At 40.3% G+C, this 15,307-nt stretch overlaps 1 protein-coding gene across 9 annotated transcripts in view; it reads left to right on the top strand.

Annotated features, from left to right (window-relative positions):
- CRACD (capping protein inhibiting regulator of actin dynamics) overlaps nt 1-15,307 on the top strand; it is a 287,080-nt gene that overhangs the window by 221,493 nt on the left and 50,280 nt on the right. For all 9 annotated transcript variants that reach the window (XR_004539459.1, XM_033944683.1, XM_033944615.1 and 6 more), the window contains one exon: nt 5,718-8,184. Coding sequence is in view for 8 of the 9 variants with exons in the window: in XM_033944683.1 (XP_033800574.1) it covers nt 5,718-8,184 (2,467 nt within the window). In the remaining variant the exon portion in view is untranslated. The remainder of the gene's footprint in view (nt 1-5,717; nt 8,185-15,307) is intronic.

The raw sequence follows: 15,307 nt of genomic DNA, 5'->3' as shown, positions 1-15,307 counted from the left end.
TTTATATATATGCAGATGATATTTCCATTTTAATTCCTTTAAATAATTTTACTACTGACATTTTAAAACAAATTTCACATTGCATGACTGTGATAGAGCAGTGGACAATCAATTTTAAATTTAAACTTAATACAGAAAAGACTAAGGTCTCTTTTTACTAAACTAAACTAAACCTTGGGTTTATATACCGCATCTTCTCCACAGTCGTGGAGCTCGGCACGGTTTACAGGGGTTGGGCTAGAAAGGAACTCTAATGGGATTATAGAGATAAGAATAAAGAGAGTTTAGAGGGCTTAGTGTACCAGAGAGTGAAGGAAAAGTTACATTTTTGAGAATAGACAAGTTTTCAGATGCTTACGGAATAGCTGGAGGGAGCTCAAGTTACGAAGCGGGGAGGTAAGATTATTCCAGAGCTCAGTGATTCTGAAGGGGAGGGAAGTCCCTAGTTTAAAGAGGGGAAGGATAGTTTTAAGTTTTGGGTGGATCTGGTGGAATTAAGAATTACTAAGCTGGTAGCCGTTTTAGTGCAAGCTTAATTGCCCCGCGCGCTGGACACTAATGCCACCATTGAGCAGCCGTTAATTCTTGGCACGTAGCATGGGGGGCAGTGCGTGCTAATCTGCAGCGCGCGCTAAAAACGCTACCGCAGCTTAATAAAAGGATCCCTAAACTTTTTTAGCCAGCCCAAATGACAAAAAAATTAAACCATTGCTTTGCTTAAATGACTATGACTACCCGATTTCAAAATCTATAAAAATATTGGGAGTCACATTAGACCGTCATCTAACCATGATAGAACATACTGATTCAGTGTTAAAAAAATGCTTTTTTGCACTATGGAAATTAAAGACCATAAAAAATACTTTGATCCTCGATCTTTTAGATTATTGGTGCAGGCATTAGTTTTATCCATCCTGGATTATTGTAATATTGTCTCTTTGGGAGCTCCAAAGAAAGTATTGAGAATAGTGTAGAATATGGCTGTCCGACTGATATTTGGATTGAAGAAAAATGACCATATTAGTCCTTATTATCGATTGCTGTATTGGCTACCGGTGGAGGCACGAGTACTATTCAAATTTTCTTGTATCTGTTTTAAGTTGATTTGGGGATTGGCCCCAACTTATCTTTTATCTCATTTCGTGTTATACAGCCCAACGAGGAAAACTAGGAGTTTACATTTATTCGCATATCCAAAAATTACTGGTTGCAGATACAAGACTTTTTTGGATAAGACTCTTGCATTCAAGTGGGTAAACAGCAGTCCTGGTTGAGTAAATGTCTCATGGTGCATTTCGAAAAGAAATTAAGTCAGCGCTGTTTGACAAATTTATTTCCTAAATGTGGGTACTATTGTTAGCAAAACTGTAAACTGAGTATATTTAAGAAATTTGTTGTATTTTAAACTATTTGTATTTCGCTGATTGTCCAGCCTTCTTCTTTGTAAACCGCCTAGAAATCATTTGGTTATGGCGGTATAGAAGAATAATGTTATGTTATGTAAAGTTATGTTATGTTATCATCGTTGGACCTGTTCAACACAGTTAGGTACTTTGGCTCACATGTTCTATGATTATGCAACACTGGTGGAACCTGTTTGTTTGCATCATAGATATGAAGGTGTGGTATTGGAAAAGTATGTCACATGTCAGAATTACTTGACTAAACTAGATTCATATGTTGCCAGTGGTTAGTATTGCATGTCTTATCAGATTCTGATACTTCTGTGTTTTGTTTTATGTTTGTTATTAATTTGCTGAAAAGTTTTAATAAAGATGTTTGAACTTTAAAAAAAAGTTTAACCATAGAACTAACATAATGCACTATGATCTTAAAGTGAAATTATATATATGTTATTGAAATTATAGTAATTTTACATTCTGCATGATAACATGAATGTTGTGTAGCTATTCAAAAGGAAGCAAAAAAAGGAGAAAAATCCCTACAAATGTATACAAGTCTCAAGGAAAGGCAAAAGGGAGGACCAATTACATTCCAATGAAACACAGGGGTTAAAACATACATAAAATAGTATATATTACCAAACCAAAAAAACTATAATGATAACAAATTTTCTAAAACCAATAAAATCTTTAAAAAACCCCAGATTGCCCGATTCAATTGCATAAAATTACAATGCACATGAAAACATTGCCAGACTTGACACAGATTTGTGTTTCAGTGATAAATGCCTGCCTCAGGAGTCACAAGATCTAAAAACATAGATGGGAAACATCATAACAGACTATGCAAGAGCAAAAGGAATACCACTTGGGTAATGAACCTCAGTACAATGTACCTTGGTTAAATTATATAAAAGAAGTTAAGGCTATAACAAATTAATAGAACACATCAATTGGACTGAATCAAATAAATAAACAAACAAAAAAAAATCAATTGAATGACATAAAAGGTAAGCAAAAACCTAGGACTGCACCAAATAAATCAACAAACTAAAACACTGTAGTAATCTGGACTCTGGTCACCAGTGATCACTTCTAGTCATTTGGTCATTCTAGGTTACTCTGGTCACACAAGGTAATCTGGTCCTTGGCTCACACTCTGACCTAAAGAAAGCCCAACCCCTCTCTTCTCTTTCTCAGCCAAGTTGCCCTTGGTGTCTTGTCTGTTAGCTCCTTTTGCCATCAGGGTGAGATTGCGGCTTCTTTTCGTATGAGTTTGGAAGTTCTTGGTTTCTCCTCCTTTAGATCAGATTTTGGCTTATTCCACAGGTTAGGGGATTCTTCCCTACTTCCTGGGGTCCCAATCATTCCTTCAAAGAGGTATTTTCTCCATATGCAAATGAGCTTCTTCAATGGTGTCTGTTCTTGGGGTTAAACCCATGCTGTGTTTTGATTGTACTTTCCTTCTTCAAGTCTGAGGATTCTGGTGACAGAACGTATATCTCATCACTAACACCTAAAATGAGAAGAGGAGCATACCTAGATAATATAAGCAAATATTATCAATGTTAAGCAAAAATAAATTATATAAACACTGAAAAAGTAAAATTTTGGTAGGGACAATACAAACAATTATGATTAACCATACAGAACATACCAAACAAAAGGGAAAAAAATGGGGAAAGAAATACAAATTGTTGATAGTAAATAAGACAAATAAAGAAAAAAGAACAGGCAGGGTAAAAGCGATAGACTTGAAATAAGTCAGAAAATAAAATTCATTAGAGGCTCCTAATCTAGCTTTCTAGTAGCCAAATGCATCTTTAAAAAGAAAGCATTTTAACTTGCTCTTAAATATGTCAAGGTTGCGCTCTTCCCTTAAATAAATGGGGAGGGAGTTCCATGTTTGGGGAGCTGTGACAGCGAAGATAAATTGACGCCGTGTATTAATGTTTTTTGAGAGAGGGAACAATTAATAAATGTTGGTCATTTGACCTAAATAATCTTGCTGGAGTGTAAGGAATCAAGAGTCTATGAATGAAGGTGGGGGTTTTAAAAAAGGAGGGACTTGAGAGTTAGCAAACATATTTTATATGTTATGCAATGAGCAACTGGAAGCCAATGTGCTTTCTTAAGGAGGGGCGACACATGTTCAAATTTCTTGGCTTTCATAATAAGTTTGATTGAGGCATTTTGAATAATATGTAGATGTCATGTGAGTGAAAAAATATTTCCGCCTATTGGTTTTAAAAGTATCTCCCTGTTGTTTCTGTTAATATTTTAGAAGTTGATGCTTGTACGATGGATGTTCTGGCTGCATGTAACTAATGTATACATCTGTTCTTGGCAGTGCCGTAATAAGGGGGCGGGGGCGGACCACCTCGGGTGATCGCAAACACCTTGGTGAGATTGCCAACACCTCTCCAATCCCCGCTCCTTCCCACTCTTCCCCCACTCCTTGTGCACGCCTTCACTTCCCTACCTTACCTCTAGCTGTTCGTCAGCATAACATAGTAACATAGTAAATGACGGCAGATAAAGACCCAAATGGTCCATCCAGTCTGCCCAACCATACAAGGTCCATAAATTAATTTAGTTTAAATGGCCCACAAGTGTGCTTAGGTTCCATCTACTGGAGTCGCCATCAAAGCTCACTCCAGACCATCTTAACCATCCCAGCCATCGAAACCCTCCTCAGCCCGTCCTCAACTGAATGTCCATATACGGGACACAGGCTGTGCAAGCCTGCCCAGTACTGGCCTTAGTTCCTTCAGTGTATACCCATTTTTTTCTGATTAGAGATCTTCTGTGTTCATCCCATGCTTGTTTGAACTCTGTCACCATTTACTTCTCCACCACCTCCCTCGGGAGCGCATTCCACGCATCAACCACCCTCTCCATAAAAAAGAATTTCCTAACTTTACTCTTGAGTTTACCACCCCTGAACCTCATATGATGCCCTCTGGTTTCACCATTTTCCTTTCTCTGGAATAGATTATGTTCTACGTTAATACCTTTGAAGTATTTGAACATCTGAATCATATCTCCCTGTCCCTTCTTTCCTCTAGGGTATACACATTCAGGGCTTCCAGTCTCTCCTCGAATGTCTTCTGGCACAAACCTCCTACCATTTTCGTCGCCTTCCTCTGGACCGCTTCAAGTCTTTTTATGTCCTTCGCCAGATAAGGTCTCCAAAATTGAACACAATACTCCTCACCATCGACCTATACAGGGGCATCAATCAACACCTTCTTTCTTCTACTGGTCACTCCTTTCTCTATACATCTTAGCATCCTTCTGGCAACAGCCACCGCCTTGTCATACTGTTTCTTCACCTTTAGATCTTCAGACACTATCACCCCAAGGTCCCTCTCCCCATCCGTGCATATCAACCTCTCTCTTCCCAGCACATACGGCTCCTTCTGATTTCTAATCCCCAAATACATTATTCTGCACTTCTTTGCATTGAATTTTAGTTGCCAGATATTAGACCATTCTTCTAACTTTTTTAGATCCTTTTTCATGTTTTCCACTCTTTCCTCGGAGTCTACTCTGTTACAAATCTTGGTATCATCCGCAAAAAGGCAAACTTTTCCTTCTACCCTTCGGCAATGTCACTCACAAAGATATTGAACAGGATCGGCCCCAGCACAGATCCGTGAGGGACTCCACTACTCACCTTTCCCTCCTCCAAGCAAATCCCATTAACCACCATCCTCTGGCGTCTGTCAACCGGTTTCTACTCCAGTTCACCAACTTGCTGCCTGCGCCCACATCAGCGCTCCCTCTGATGTCACTTCCCAGTCCCATGACTAGGAAATGATGTCAGAGGGAGCACCGATGCTAGCAGTAATTTGAGGATGCTGCTTGCTCAGTGGAAACTAAAGAGATACGGGGGAAAGGAAGGAGCATGGCAGGGGTTGGGGGCACCTCCCACCCTCAGTATGCCACTGGTTCTTGGATATATTTTAGAACAGGCTCCACATTGTGAGATCTTGTTCTAAAATACTGTACCAACATAACTCGAGATGTTCCTACCTGAATGCCTCAGTTTCACTTTGTATATTCTTTAAATATGCCACTCCATAAGTATAGTTACTGGTAGCAAACACTCTCCAAATACTTGTATATTCATTGCTGTCACCTGTCTGGTGCAGAACATATGTATTATTTTAATTGTCCACTTGAAGTTTTTAAAAATACACTTGCCACCAAGTTAGCATATTGACCTTTTTAATAATAGCCTTGTAAATATTGCCATGTACAGATCATGTTATGAAGATTGTAAAGTGTGTTTTTGTTTCACTCCCTCAGGATCTACAAAATGTAACAGATATGGAGTCTGAACAAAACCCCACAGAAACCCTACCATACAAGGAAACAGGCCAAGAAATGTATGAACATATTTCAGCAGACCAAAATCATGACATGAAAAGGCAAAAAAAGATTGATTTAGAAGAAGAGAAAAGAAGGAAAGAAGAATATGAAAGACTTTGTGAAGCTGAGGAGAATATTCAAAAGGCAGAAGCAGAAGTAAAATATAGACTAGAAAATCAAAGTTGTAAAGAGCATGAGGAACAAAGAAAAGAACAAGAGAGAAGATGCTTGGAGGAAGAAAAAAGGCAACAGCTCATAGAGGAAGAAAAACATCTCAAGATGCAGAGACAAGAAGAAGAACGGCAGAAACAGGAAGAACAGAGACATCGTGAATTGGAAGAATGCAGGCGACAAGAAGAACAGAGATGTCGAGAGTTGGAAGAATGCAGACGACAAGAAGAACAGAGACGTCGAGAGTTGGAAGAATGCAGGCGACAAGAAGAACAGAGACGTCGAGAGTTGGAAGAATGCAGGCGACAAGAACAGAAGCAACGTGAATTAGAAGAGAAATGCATTCAACTTGAAGAGAAGCAACGTCAGGAGGAAGAGAAAAGGAGAAAAGAAGAACAAATGCAACGTGAAATGGATGAACGTAGACAAAAGGAAGAACAGAAGAAGCACGAGCTGGAAGAACAAAAGTGCCTTAAGATTGAAAAGCAACAGTGTCAGGAGGAAAAGAAGAGAAAAGAAGAGGTTTCAAGACAACAAATGGAAGAGGAGAAACAAAAGAACATAGAAAAAGAGAAACCTCTGGAAATGCAATGGCAACAACAGCAAGCGGAAGTATTCAGACAACAAGAAGAAAAAGAAAAAGTGGGTGAAGAAATGAGGTGGCAAGAGCTGGACCAAAGGCAAACAATGCCAAAATCATACACATTTAAAGTGTCATCAGGAGAAAAGCAAATTATATTTGAAAAAGTGAATCTAAGTCCAGTTACACCTGTCAAAGAGTTATTGCTTTCTTCAGAAGTAAATGAACCCTCTAAAACCAACAAGATTACTCATGCTCTCCCATCTGCCTTATGTGTTCCTCACACAGCTATTTTGGTCACTGGTGCTCAGCTTTGTGGTCCTGCAGTAAACCTGAACCAGATTAAAGATACAGCTTGCAAATCTATACTTGGGTTGACAGAAGAAAGGAAAACAATGGACATAGCAATGGTGGAAAATGTACCTACAGTGACCTATGAAAACACATCTCGTCCCAGTAAGACAAAGTTTACATCTGAAACACTGGAAACTCAGTCCACATTAGATGAATTAGTTTCTATTAGGTCTAGGATCCTCAAAAATGCAGAAAATGAAAAAATCCTTGAAGATAACCAGAAGGGTCTTAGTAGATACAGTGATGACTGGACACCTAAGGGGAAAGGGAATTCCCATAATAACTTAAGGAAAACTCTGTCAGCAAATGCAAAATTTTCTATAACACCTGCATGGCAGAAATTTTCAGAAACAGTCAAAGCTAATGACAATAAGGATCACACAGATATAGCCAAACAAACAGAAAAAGACTGTACTAATGATAAAACAGTGCTATGTGACAGCCATACTGAGGATTTGACTGTCAACAGTACTTTAGAAAGTACAGAAGTTGCAAAGCAGTTTAAGACAATGGATAATACAGAAGGCTGTAAGTTTGCCAAAGACCTTCCTTCTTTTCTTGTTCATAGCCTCCCTCAGTCTCCATGCAAAGCATCACTCCAATCTGAATCTCCAACTAAATCTGAAACTCAACTGACTGCTGACAAGGCAGTGCAAAATGTGGAGGAGACAATGTCTCCCTTTGGAATAAAGTTAAGAAGGACAAACTACTCCTTACGTTTTCACTCTGATGAGCAGAATGAACAAAAGAAAAAGAAAAGGTATAGCGCTGGGGACAGTTTTGATGGGGTGCCCAGCTCCTGGATTACCACAGACTGTGAAAGGGAACCCAGTTATGTGTCTGGGAAGCAGATGGCATCTGCAGACAAAGAGCTGCCAAACATCCTTTTTAAAATCTCTTCAAGTAATATGTGTGGTAGCTCTTACTTCACTAATGCATCCCTGCTACCACCTACTAGCACTAGCATTTCTTCCATTAGCAACGAAAAGACTGCATCAAAACCACAGCTTCTACATAAACCGGTAGTTGCTCCAAAACCCCCCGGCCATACCCCACCATCTTCTCCTCTTGCTAGACTCAACAGATTAAATATGGCCGACATGGCAGCTCACAAAGGTGCAAGCACTGATGCAGCGACAGAAAAGAAGGGAGAGGACAACGCTGTGAGTACTGTCTCTCCGCCTCTACAGAATGTCAAGACTGAAGAGGAAGAAATAAAAGAAAAGAAATCCTTTTTCCCATCCCTCAACATTCCATGGAGAGAAAAATCAGACAGAAAGCCTGAGCTGATGAGAAAAGGTACATCACAAATTCCTACAGTCACAATAAGCATGCTGTACAAAGCGGGCCAAAAGGTTTTTGTAGTGATTCATTGTCAGGTACTTTGGATGTTGATATATTTTTCCTATCAAACCTGAATCATAAGGTTCCACCTTAAGAACCAGATGTGGTAATTCTGGAAAAGTTTTGTTTTGTTTGGGTTTTTTTTTTTTTTTTTTAAAGTATTTTATAATACCCACAGCAGCTGGTTAATTTGGTGGAACTATATGAAACAGATTTGAAAGCAGTTATGTCTTGCGTTCCTAGAGTTTGTGTACGTTGCATGATCTGTTTTATTTCATAGCAGTATATTAAGGGCCAATGAAAGGGACACCTTTAAGATGTTAGTAAAGTAGCTACATAGGGGGAAATTCTGTAAATGATATCTAAAAAGATAGACGCCTATCTCTTGTCAATAACAGCATCACACCTAACTTTAAACTTAGACATCATAGGCCAGGGTTTTAGAGGCCTACATTATAGGCACCTAAGTCCTTTAAAGAATCACACATAGCAGTACAAGTCCTTCTTCACCAATAAACAGGCCTACTTTGGAGTTAGGCGCTTATCTTTTGTAGAATCGTGCCTAAGATAGGTGCCTATCACCCAATTAATTTTTATTTTTTCAATTATGAGCTTGTTAAAGCTCATAATTGAAGCCAATTTACTAATTAATTGGTCTGTCCCAGTACTAATTAATTAGTTTGTCCCAGTATGGCAATTCTTATGTTCGTAAGGTAGGCACCTATCTTTCGGCACTTCTTATAGAATTTTCCCCTTAAAGAGCAATTCTGTAATTAGATGCCTACATTTTCATGCCACTGTTGCCTTTCCATGCTCTTCTGTAAGGGCACACATAAGTGTTATAGTGTTTATTGTAAAAATTATGGAGGGATTGGTACACACCCAACTGATGGATTATCTGGATCAGTTCTCTCTCCTACATGAAACTCAATCCGGTTTTAGACCGTTATTCAGTACTGAGACAGTAATTGGGCTATTTTAGACAATCTGCGCCTACTGTTTAGTAAGGGCCTTAATGCCCTGGTTATGCAATTCGATATGAGTTCTGCCTTTGATCTAGTAGACCACGGGAAACTGCTGCAATGCCTAGACGCCATTGGTATCAGGGACGAGGTGCTGAATTGGTTCCGTGGCTTCCTTATGTCTTGCACTTATCAAGTACGTTTTAATTATGAACTTTCAGATACCTGGAGCAATCCATCCGGTGTGCCACAAGGGTCTCCGCTATCTCCATTGCTCTTCAACGTCAACATGTCCTCACTAGGCACGCAGCTAACCCAGTTAGGGATAAAACTATTTAGTTATGCAGATGATTTTACGATCATCATCCCATTCGTTAATTCTATCTCTGAAACTATTCCTAAAGCTTCAGAAGCCATAAACGTGATGGAGCACTGGATGATAACCTTTAGGCTCAAACTTAATTCAAAAAAGACAACTTTCTTCGTTGCTTCGCCACATCCACTTGACACCAAATCACCACTATGTATCAATAATCTTAATTACCCTATCCAACCTACCATAAAGATACTAGGTGTAACTTTGGATCAGTGTCTACCCATGAGAGACCAGGTGGACTCATTGATCAGAAAGGGATTTTTCACTCTCTGGAAACTTAGATCCATTAAAGCTTATTTCGATACAGCGGCATTCAGAACCCTAATCCAATCCCTCGTACTGAGTCTACTTGACTACTGTAACATCGCCTATTTAGCAATTTCCCAAAAGAACATGCAGCGTTTACAATTGATGCAAAATGCAGCAGTCAAACTGATCTTTGGGCTGAGGAAGTTTGACCACGTGACACCCTACTACCGGCAGCTGCATTGGCTGCCAATGGAGGCGCGCGTAAAGTTTAAATTTGCCTGCTTCTGCTTCAAAGCACTACACGGACTTGCCCCTAAATATATAACTGACCTTTTCGTCTTCTCAGCCAACAGACACAAGAGAAGCTCACATTCCAACTTTGTTTCCCCCCCAGTGAGAGGTTGTAAACTGAAAAAACACCATGAACATCTTCTCTCGCACCAAGCAGCATCATGGGGTAAAGACCTAGAACAATTGCTTTCGCCCACTACTTATGAGGAATTTAGGAAACATCTGAAAACACACCTGTTCCTAAAGTATCCAGACAACTGATCCTCTCTTCTCTCTCCCCTCTATAACGATTAACTTGTTCTATTGATCACTCTCTCCTCAAAAATGGATTTCCTGTCCTATTAACCCTCTTTCTTCCTCCCCTCTTAAAGTCAATCAATTTGTACCTTTGCTTAATCTTTGTAAACCGCATAGAACTTCACGGTATTGGGGTATATAAGCTGTTATTATTATTATTATTATTATTATTATTATTATTAATAAATGCAAGGGGAGTGTTCACATATGTGAGATATTACATGCATTATTTTCAGAATATTGCAAGTTATATGCATTCCTGCTGTATTTGCATAATAACATAGTAGATGACAGCAAATAATGACCTGTTTGATCCATCCAGTCTGCTCAAGATACACTTATAGCATAAAGTATGATGTGACACTACATATATGTACACTTGATCTTGATGTGTCCTTGTCATTTTCAGGGCACAGACCATAAAAGTCTCCCTGGCACTGGCCTTGGTCCCCAACTACTGAAATTGCTGTTATAGAATAGATTCTCACTGTATACCATCGGGACATCTAAATGGGGCACCCAGTTATAGAATTGCCTCTTTAATCGTGATCTTTTCCGCCTTCTACATGCATCCAATACAGGACTCCTCTGGAATCACAACACTTTGCTGAATTCTTGCGAGGCCACAATAGAAAATAAAAACAACAAAATAAGGTTTAGATCACCAAGTGATCATCAAAGATAAGTCTTGCAGCAGACTTTTGAACAGATTGAAGGACAGAGAGATGGTTTGGTGGAAGACTTATGAGAAGCAAGCTGCAGTAATCTAAAAGTAAATTGATGAAAGTGTGGATAAGTATTTTGATAGTATGTTCAAAAGGAAGGGATACATTTTGGAGATGTAATAGAGAAAGAAGTATCGTCAAAAATATACATCCAGCACTACATACATCAATGCCTTCAAACCCCAATCATAATCAAAATTGGAGAAAAGACCTCAGTGTCCAATAGGGGTGTCCTCAAAAACATACAACTCCCACATAGACAAACCTGCCTCAATATATAATCATTGAGATAGGAAGACATATCCTCGGTCAAAAAACTCCAAAGATACTATATTGATATCCTTTCTTGTTCTTTGAGTTTTTTGTATAGAGAAAGAAGTGACAGGTTTAGCAGCCTGTTGGATATGGATGGAGAAAGAGAGACAGGAGCCAAGGATGACCCCAAGGTTTGGGACTGATGAGACAGGGAGGATGAGAGTGTTATCCACAAAAATTGAAAATGGGGGAAGAGAAAATGTGGATTTAGGGAAGAAGATAAGAAATTCAGTTTTGGCCACATTCAGTTTCAGATGGCGGTGAGACATTCAGACAACAATGTCAGAGAAGCAGACTGAGACTTGAGCCTGAATTCCTGCTGAAATATCTAATGAAGAGAGCTAGATCTGGGAGTCGATCAGCATAAAGATGATACTGAAAACCATGGTAGGAGATCTGAGCACCAAGGGAATAAGTACATATATAGAGAAAAAAGGCGGCCCCATGACAGAACCCTGACATACACTCACTGACAGTGGAACATCAATGGAGGAATGTGACTGAAGAAATATGAAGAAAACCAAGCCAGAACAGAGTTCCAAAATCCAAATGAGGACAGCATATCAAGGAGTAGGTGCAGATCAACAGTGTCAAAAGCAGCAGATAAATCAAGAAGGATAAGGTTTGAATAGAGGCCCTTGGATCTGACCAGGAACAGGTTACTGGAGACTTTAGCAAGGGCTGTTTCTCTTGAATGAAGAGGGTGAAGTCAGATTATAGTGAATCAAAAATAGCTTGAGGTGAAAGAAAATCAAAACAATAGCGGTGAACAATGACATAGCGAGGGTGAGAGGTGCCCGGGGCGGTGGCACCCCTTTCCGCCCTTATCTCTGCCCCCGCTCCTTTCCTGATCCCCCCTGCTATGCACACATTCCCCCCTTTCCTTCCCCCATACTCTAGTTGTTCACTGTGTGAGCAACAACTTCAACGTGCTCCTTGCGACTGTGTCAGCTCTCCCTCTGACATCACTTCCTATGTGCAGCACCTGGAAATGACGTCAGCGGGAGCCGACACGGTTGTGAGGAGCTCGTTGAAGTTGTTGCTCGTGTGAGTGAACAACTAGAGGTACGGGGAAAATGAAGGGGGGCACGCCCACGGCGAGGAGTGGGAAGAGGCAGGATGGAGAGGAGGAGGGCAGCCGGCACACACACCATGACGGCACCTGGGACGGACTGCCCTCCGCCCCACTCTTACTATGCCACTGGTGATGAACAATAGTTTCAAGTAGTTTAGATAAAAAAAGGGATGAGGGAGATTGGGCAATACTGTACCTAAGAGCATATTTCAGTATTCGACTAAATACGAATAATGAAAAACATCATTTGGACTAATACAAATTCTGCATAAGAATAAGAACATAAGAATAGTTTTACTGAGTCAGACCAATGGTCCATTAAGCCCAGTAACCCGTTCTCACGGTGGCCAATCCAGGAGTCTACAAAATCCTGAGTGGAGTAGAATGGATACAAGTGGATCGATTTTTTACTCCGTCAAAAATTACAAAGACTAGGGGGCATTCGATGAAGTTACAGGGAAATACTTTTAAAACCAACAGGAGGAAATATTTTTTTCACTCAGGGAATAGTTAAGCTCTGGAACGCATTGCCAGAGGTTGTGGTAAGAGCGGATACTGTAACTGGTTTTAAGAAAGGTTTGGACAAGTTTCTGGAGGAAAAGTTCATAGTTTATTATTGAGAAAGACATCAGTAGCATGGAATATTGCTACTCCTTGGGTCAATTTAAAAAATGCCCACTTGGACATTTTGACTAGTAACACGTTCACGTGCCAATTTATCTCGTCTTTTGGACTTGCAGTCAAAAGGTCTACAGTCAATATTACTTACAAATTTGTCAAAGTGAAAGAACCATTCTGTATGTGCAAATATTTTTCGCATACATATTCTGCCATTTCTTTCAGGTTTTTAAATTTATTTCTCTTCCTCCATTAACTGCATCTACACTTTAGAATCAAAGAGCTAAGGCATGAACATGCCCACTTCCCGTTTATATATGGAACTTGTAATCTCCATCAGTTTTGTTATTTATACAAAGAAATTGCAGAACAAAGTGGAAACCACTGACAGGGAAGAAAATACAAGCACTCGGTTCATGCTGACAATAACCTGCCACGTTGAATGCAAAGAAAGCACAGAGGAGAAGGGGGTGTTTTAAAACAGATGGAGCTGCTGAATTGCCAACTGTAGAAAATTCCATGTAACCAACACCAAAATAATCAGAAAACTGACAAGATGCTGGGGAGCACTGAGAAGCCTCCTCCCACCACAATCGGTTCTCTTCCTCTTTCTCCCAGTGCCCTACTCATCAACCTCTTTTCTCAGCAGGAGTGGAGCAAGAATATTGGGTGCCTTAGGCAAATCTTCAGGCTTACATTCTCCTCAGATTTTCAAGTCCCTAGCCCAGGGGTAGGCAATTCCGGTCCTTGAGAGCCGGAGCCAGGTCAGGTTTTCAGGATAAATATGCATGAGATAGATTTGCAACTCAAGGAGGCAGTGCATGCAAATCCATCTGGTACATACTTATTGTGGAGATCCTGAAAACCTGACCTGGCTCCGGCTCTCGAGGACCAGAATTGCCTACCCCTGCCCTAGCCCATTGGTTCCCCCCATCAAGATTTTGATAAATAAACTCTACAATAATGATAATCCTAAAGCAACTCTATTGTATGAGCATATAATTGGACATCATACTTTTAAATATTAAACTTTGTTTTGTAGTTAAAAGTACCACTGAAGGGTCTTTGTGTTCATGTGACTGTCAGGACTTCTGCTTTGACTTTTGTGCATGAAAGAGGAGCAGGACTTGGATATGATAGTGTGTAATGTGGCCAAACAGGTTGGAAAGGCAACAGCGGATGCTAGAAGGATGCTTGGGTGCATAGGAAGAGGAATGGCCAGTAGAAAAAGAGGAGGTATTGACTCCCCTGTATAAGACTCTGGTGAGACCTCATTTAGAATATTGTATACAATTTTGGAAGCCGTACCTTCAAAAAAATATATAAAAACAGGACGTAATAGGCCCAGAGGAAGGCTACTAAAATGGTCAGTGGCAGGCGAGGGGGAGATATGATAAAGTCATTTAAATATTTATGTGGCATAAATGCGCATGAGGTGAGTCTCTTTCAGTTGAAAGGAAACTCGAGAGTGAGAGGGCATAAGCTGAAGTTAAGAGCTGATAGGCTCAGGAATAATCTAAGAAAATACTTTTTTACAGAAAGGATGGTAGATGCATGGAATAGTCTCCCGGTAGAGGTGGTGGAGACCAAGACTGTGAATTCAAGAAAGCGTGGGACAGGCACGGAAGATCTCTAAGGGAAAGGAGGAGATACTGGATGCTGCAGATGGGTAGACTGGATGGCCATTTGGCCTTTATCTGCTGTCATGTTTCTATGACTGCAGCTTCCTTTTTGCTGCCCCCTTAGATGCTACTAACCTAGGCAATCACGCAATGGTTGGGCCAGCTCTGTTCCCAACTGTGATCCCCTTCATTTGGCAGAAGTTGGTGAACAGTGCTTCTTACAAGCAGCTGCATCCTGCTCAATGGGATTCCCTCTGAAATTAGAAACTTAGTAGGCATCTACCACTTGGAGGTAGGCGCCTAGTCCAAGGCACCTACCAGAAAGTAGGCATGGTTAGAGGGGGAATCGTGGGTGTGTTTTACATGTAGGCACCTGTTTTGGACTTAGGTGCACTCATTTAAGCCAAGAAAACCCTGGCACAAATATGGTGCACTTACGGTTAGGATGCCTATTGAAGCCTAAGTCCACTTTAGGTGCCCTAGGTGTGATTCTATAAAGTGTACCTAACTTTTATAGAATCGTACCTAAGCACCACACTACTCAGTGC

Source organism: Geotrypetes seraphini, chromosome 1, assembly GCF_902459505.1.
Source record: "Geotrypetes seraphini chromosome 1, aGeoSer1.1, whole genome shotgun sequence".
Lineage (NCBI taxonomy): Eukaryota > Metazoa > Chordata > Amphibia > Gymnophiona > Dermophiidae > Geotrypetes > Geotrypetes seraphini.
The sequence above is the reverse complement of the archived record's forward strand: the minus strand, read 5'-3'. Positions and strand labels throughout refer to the sequence as shown.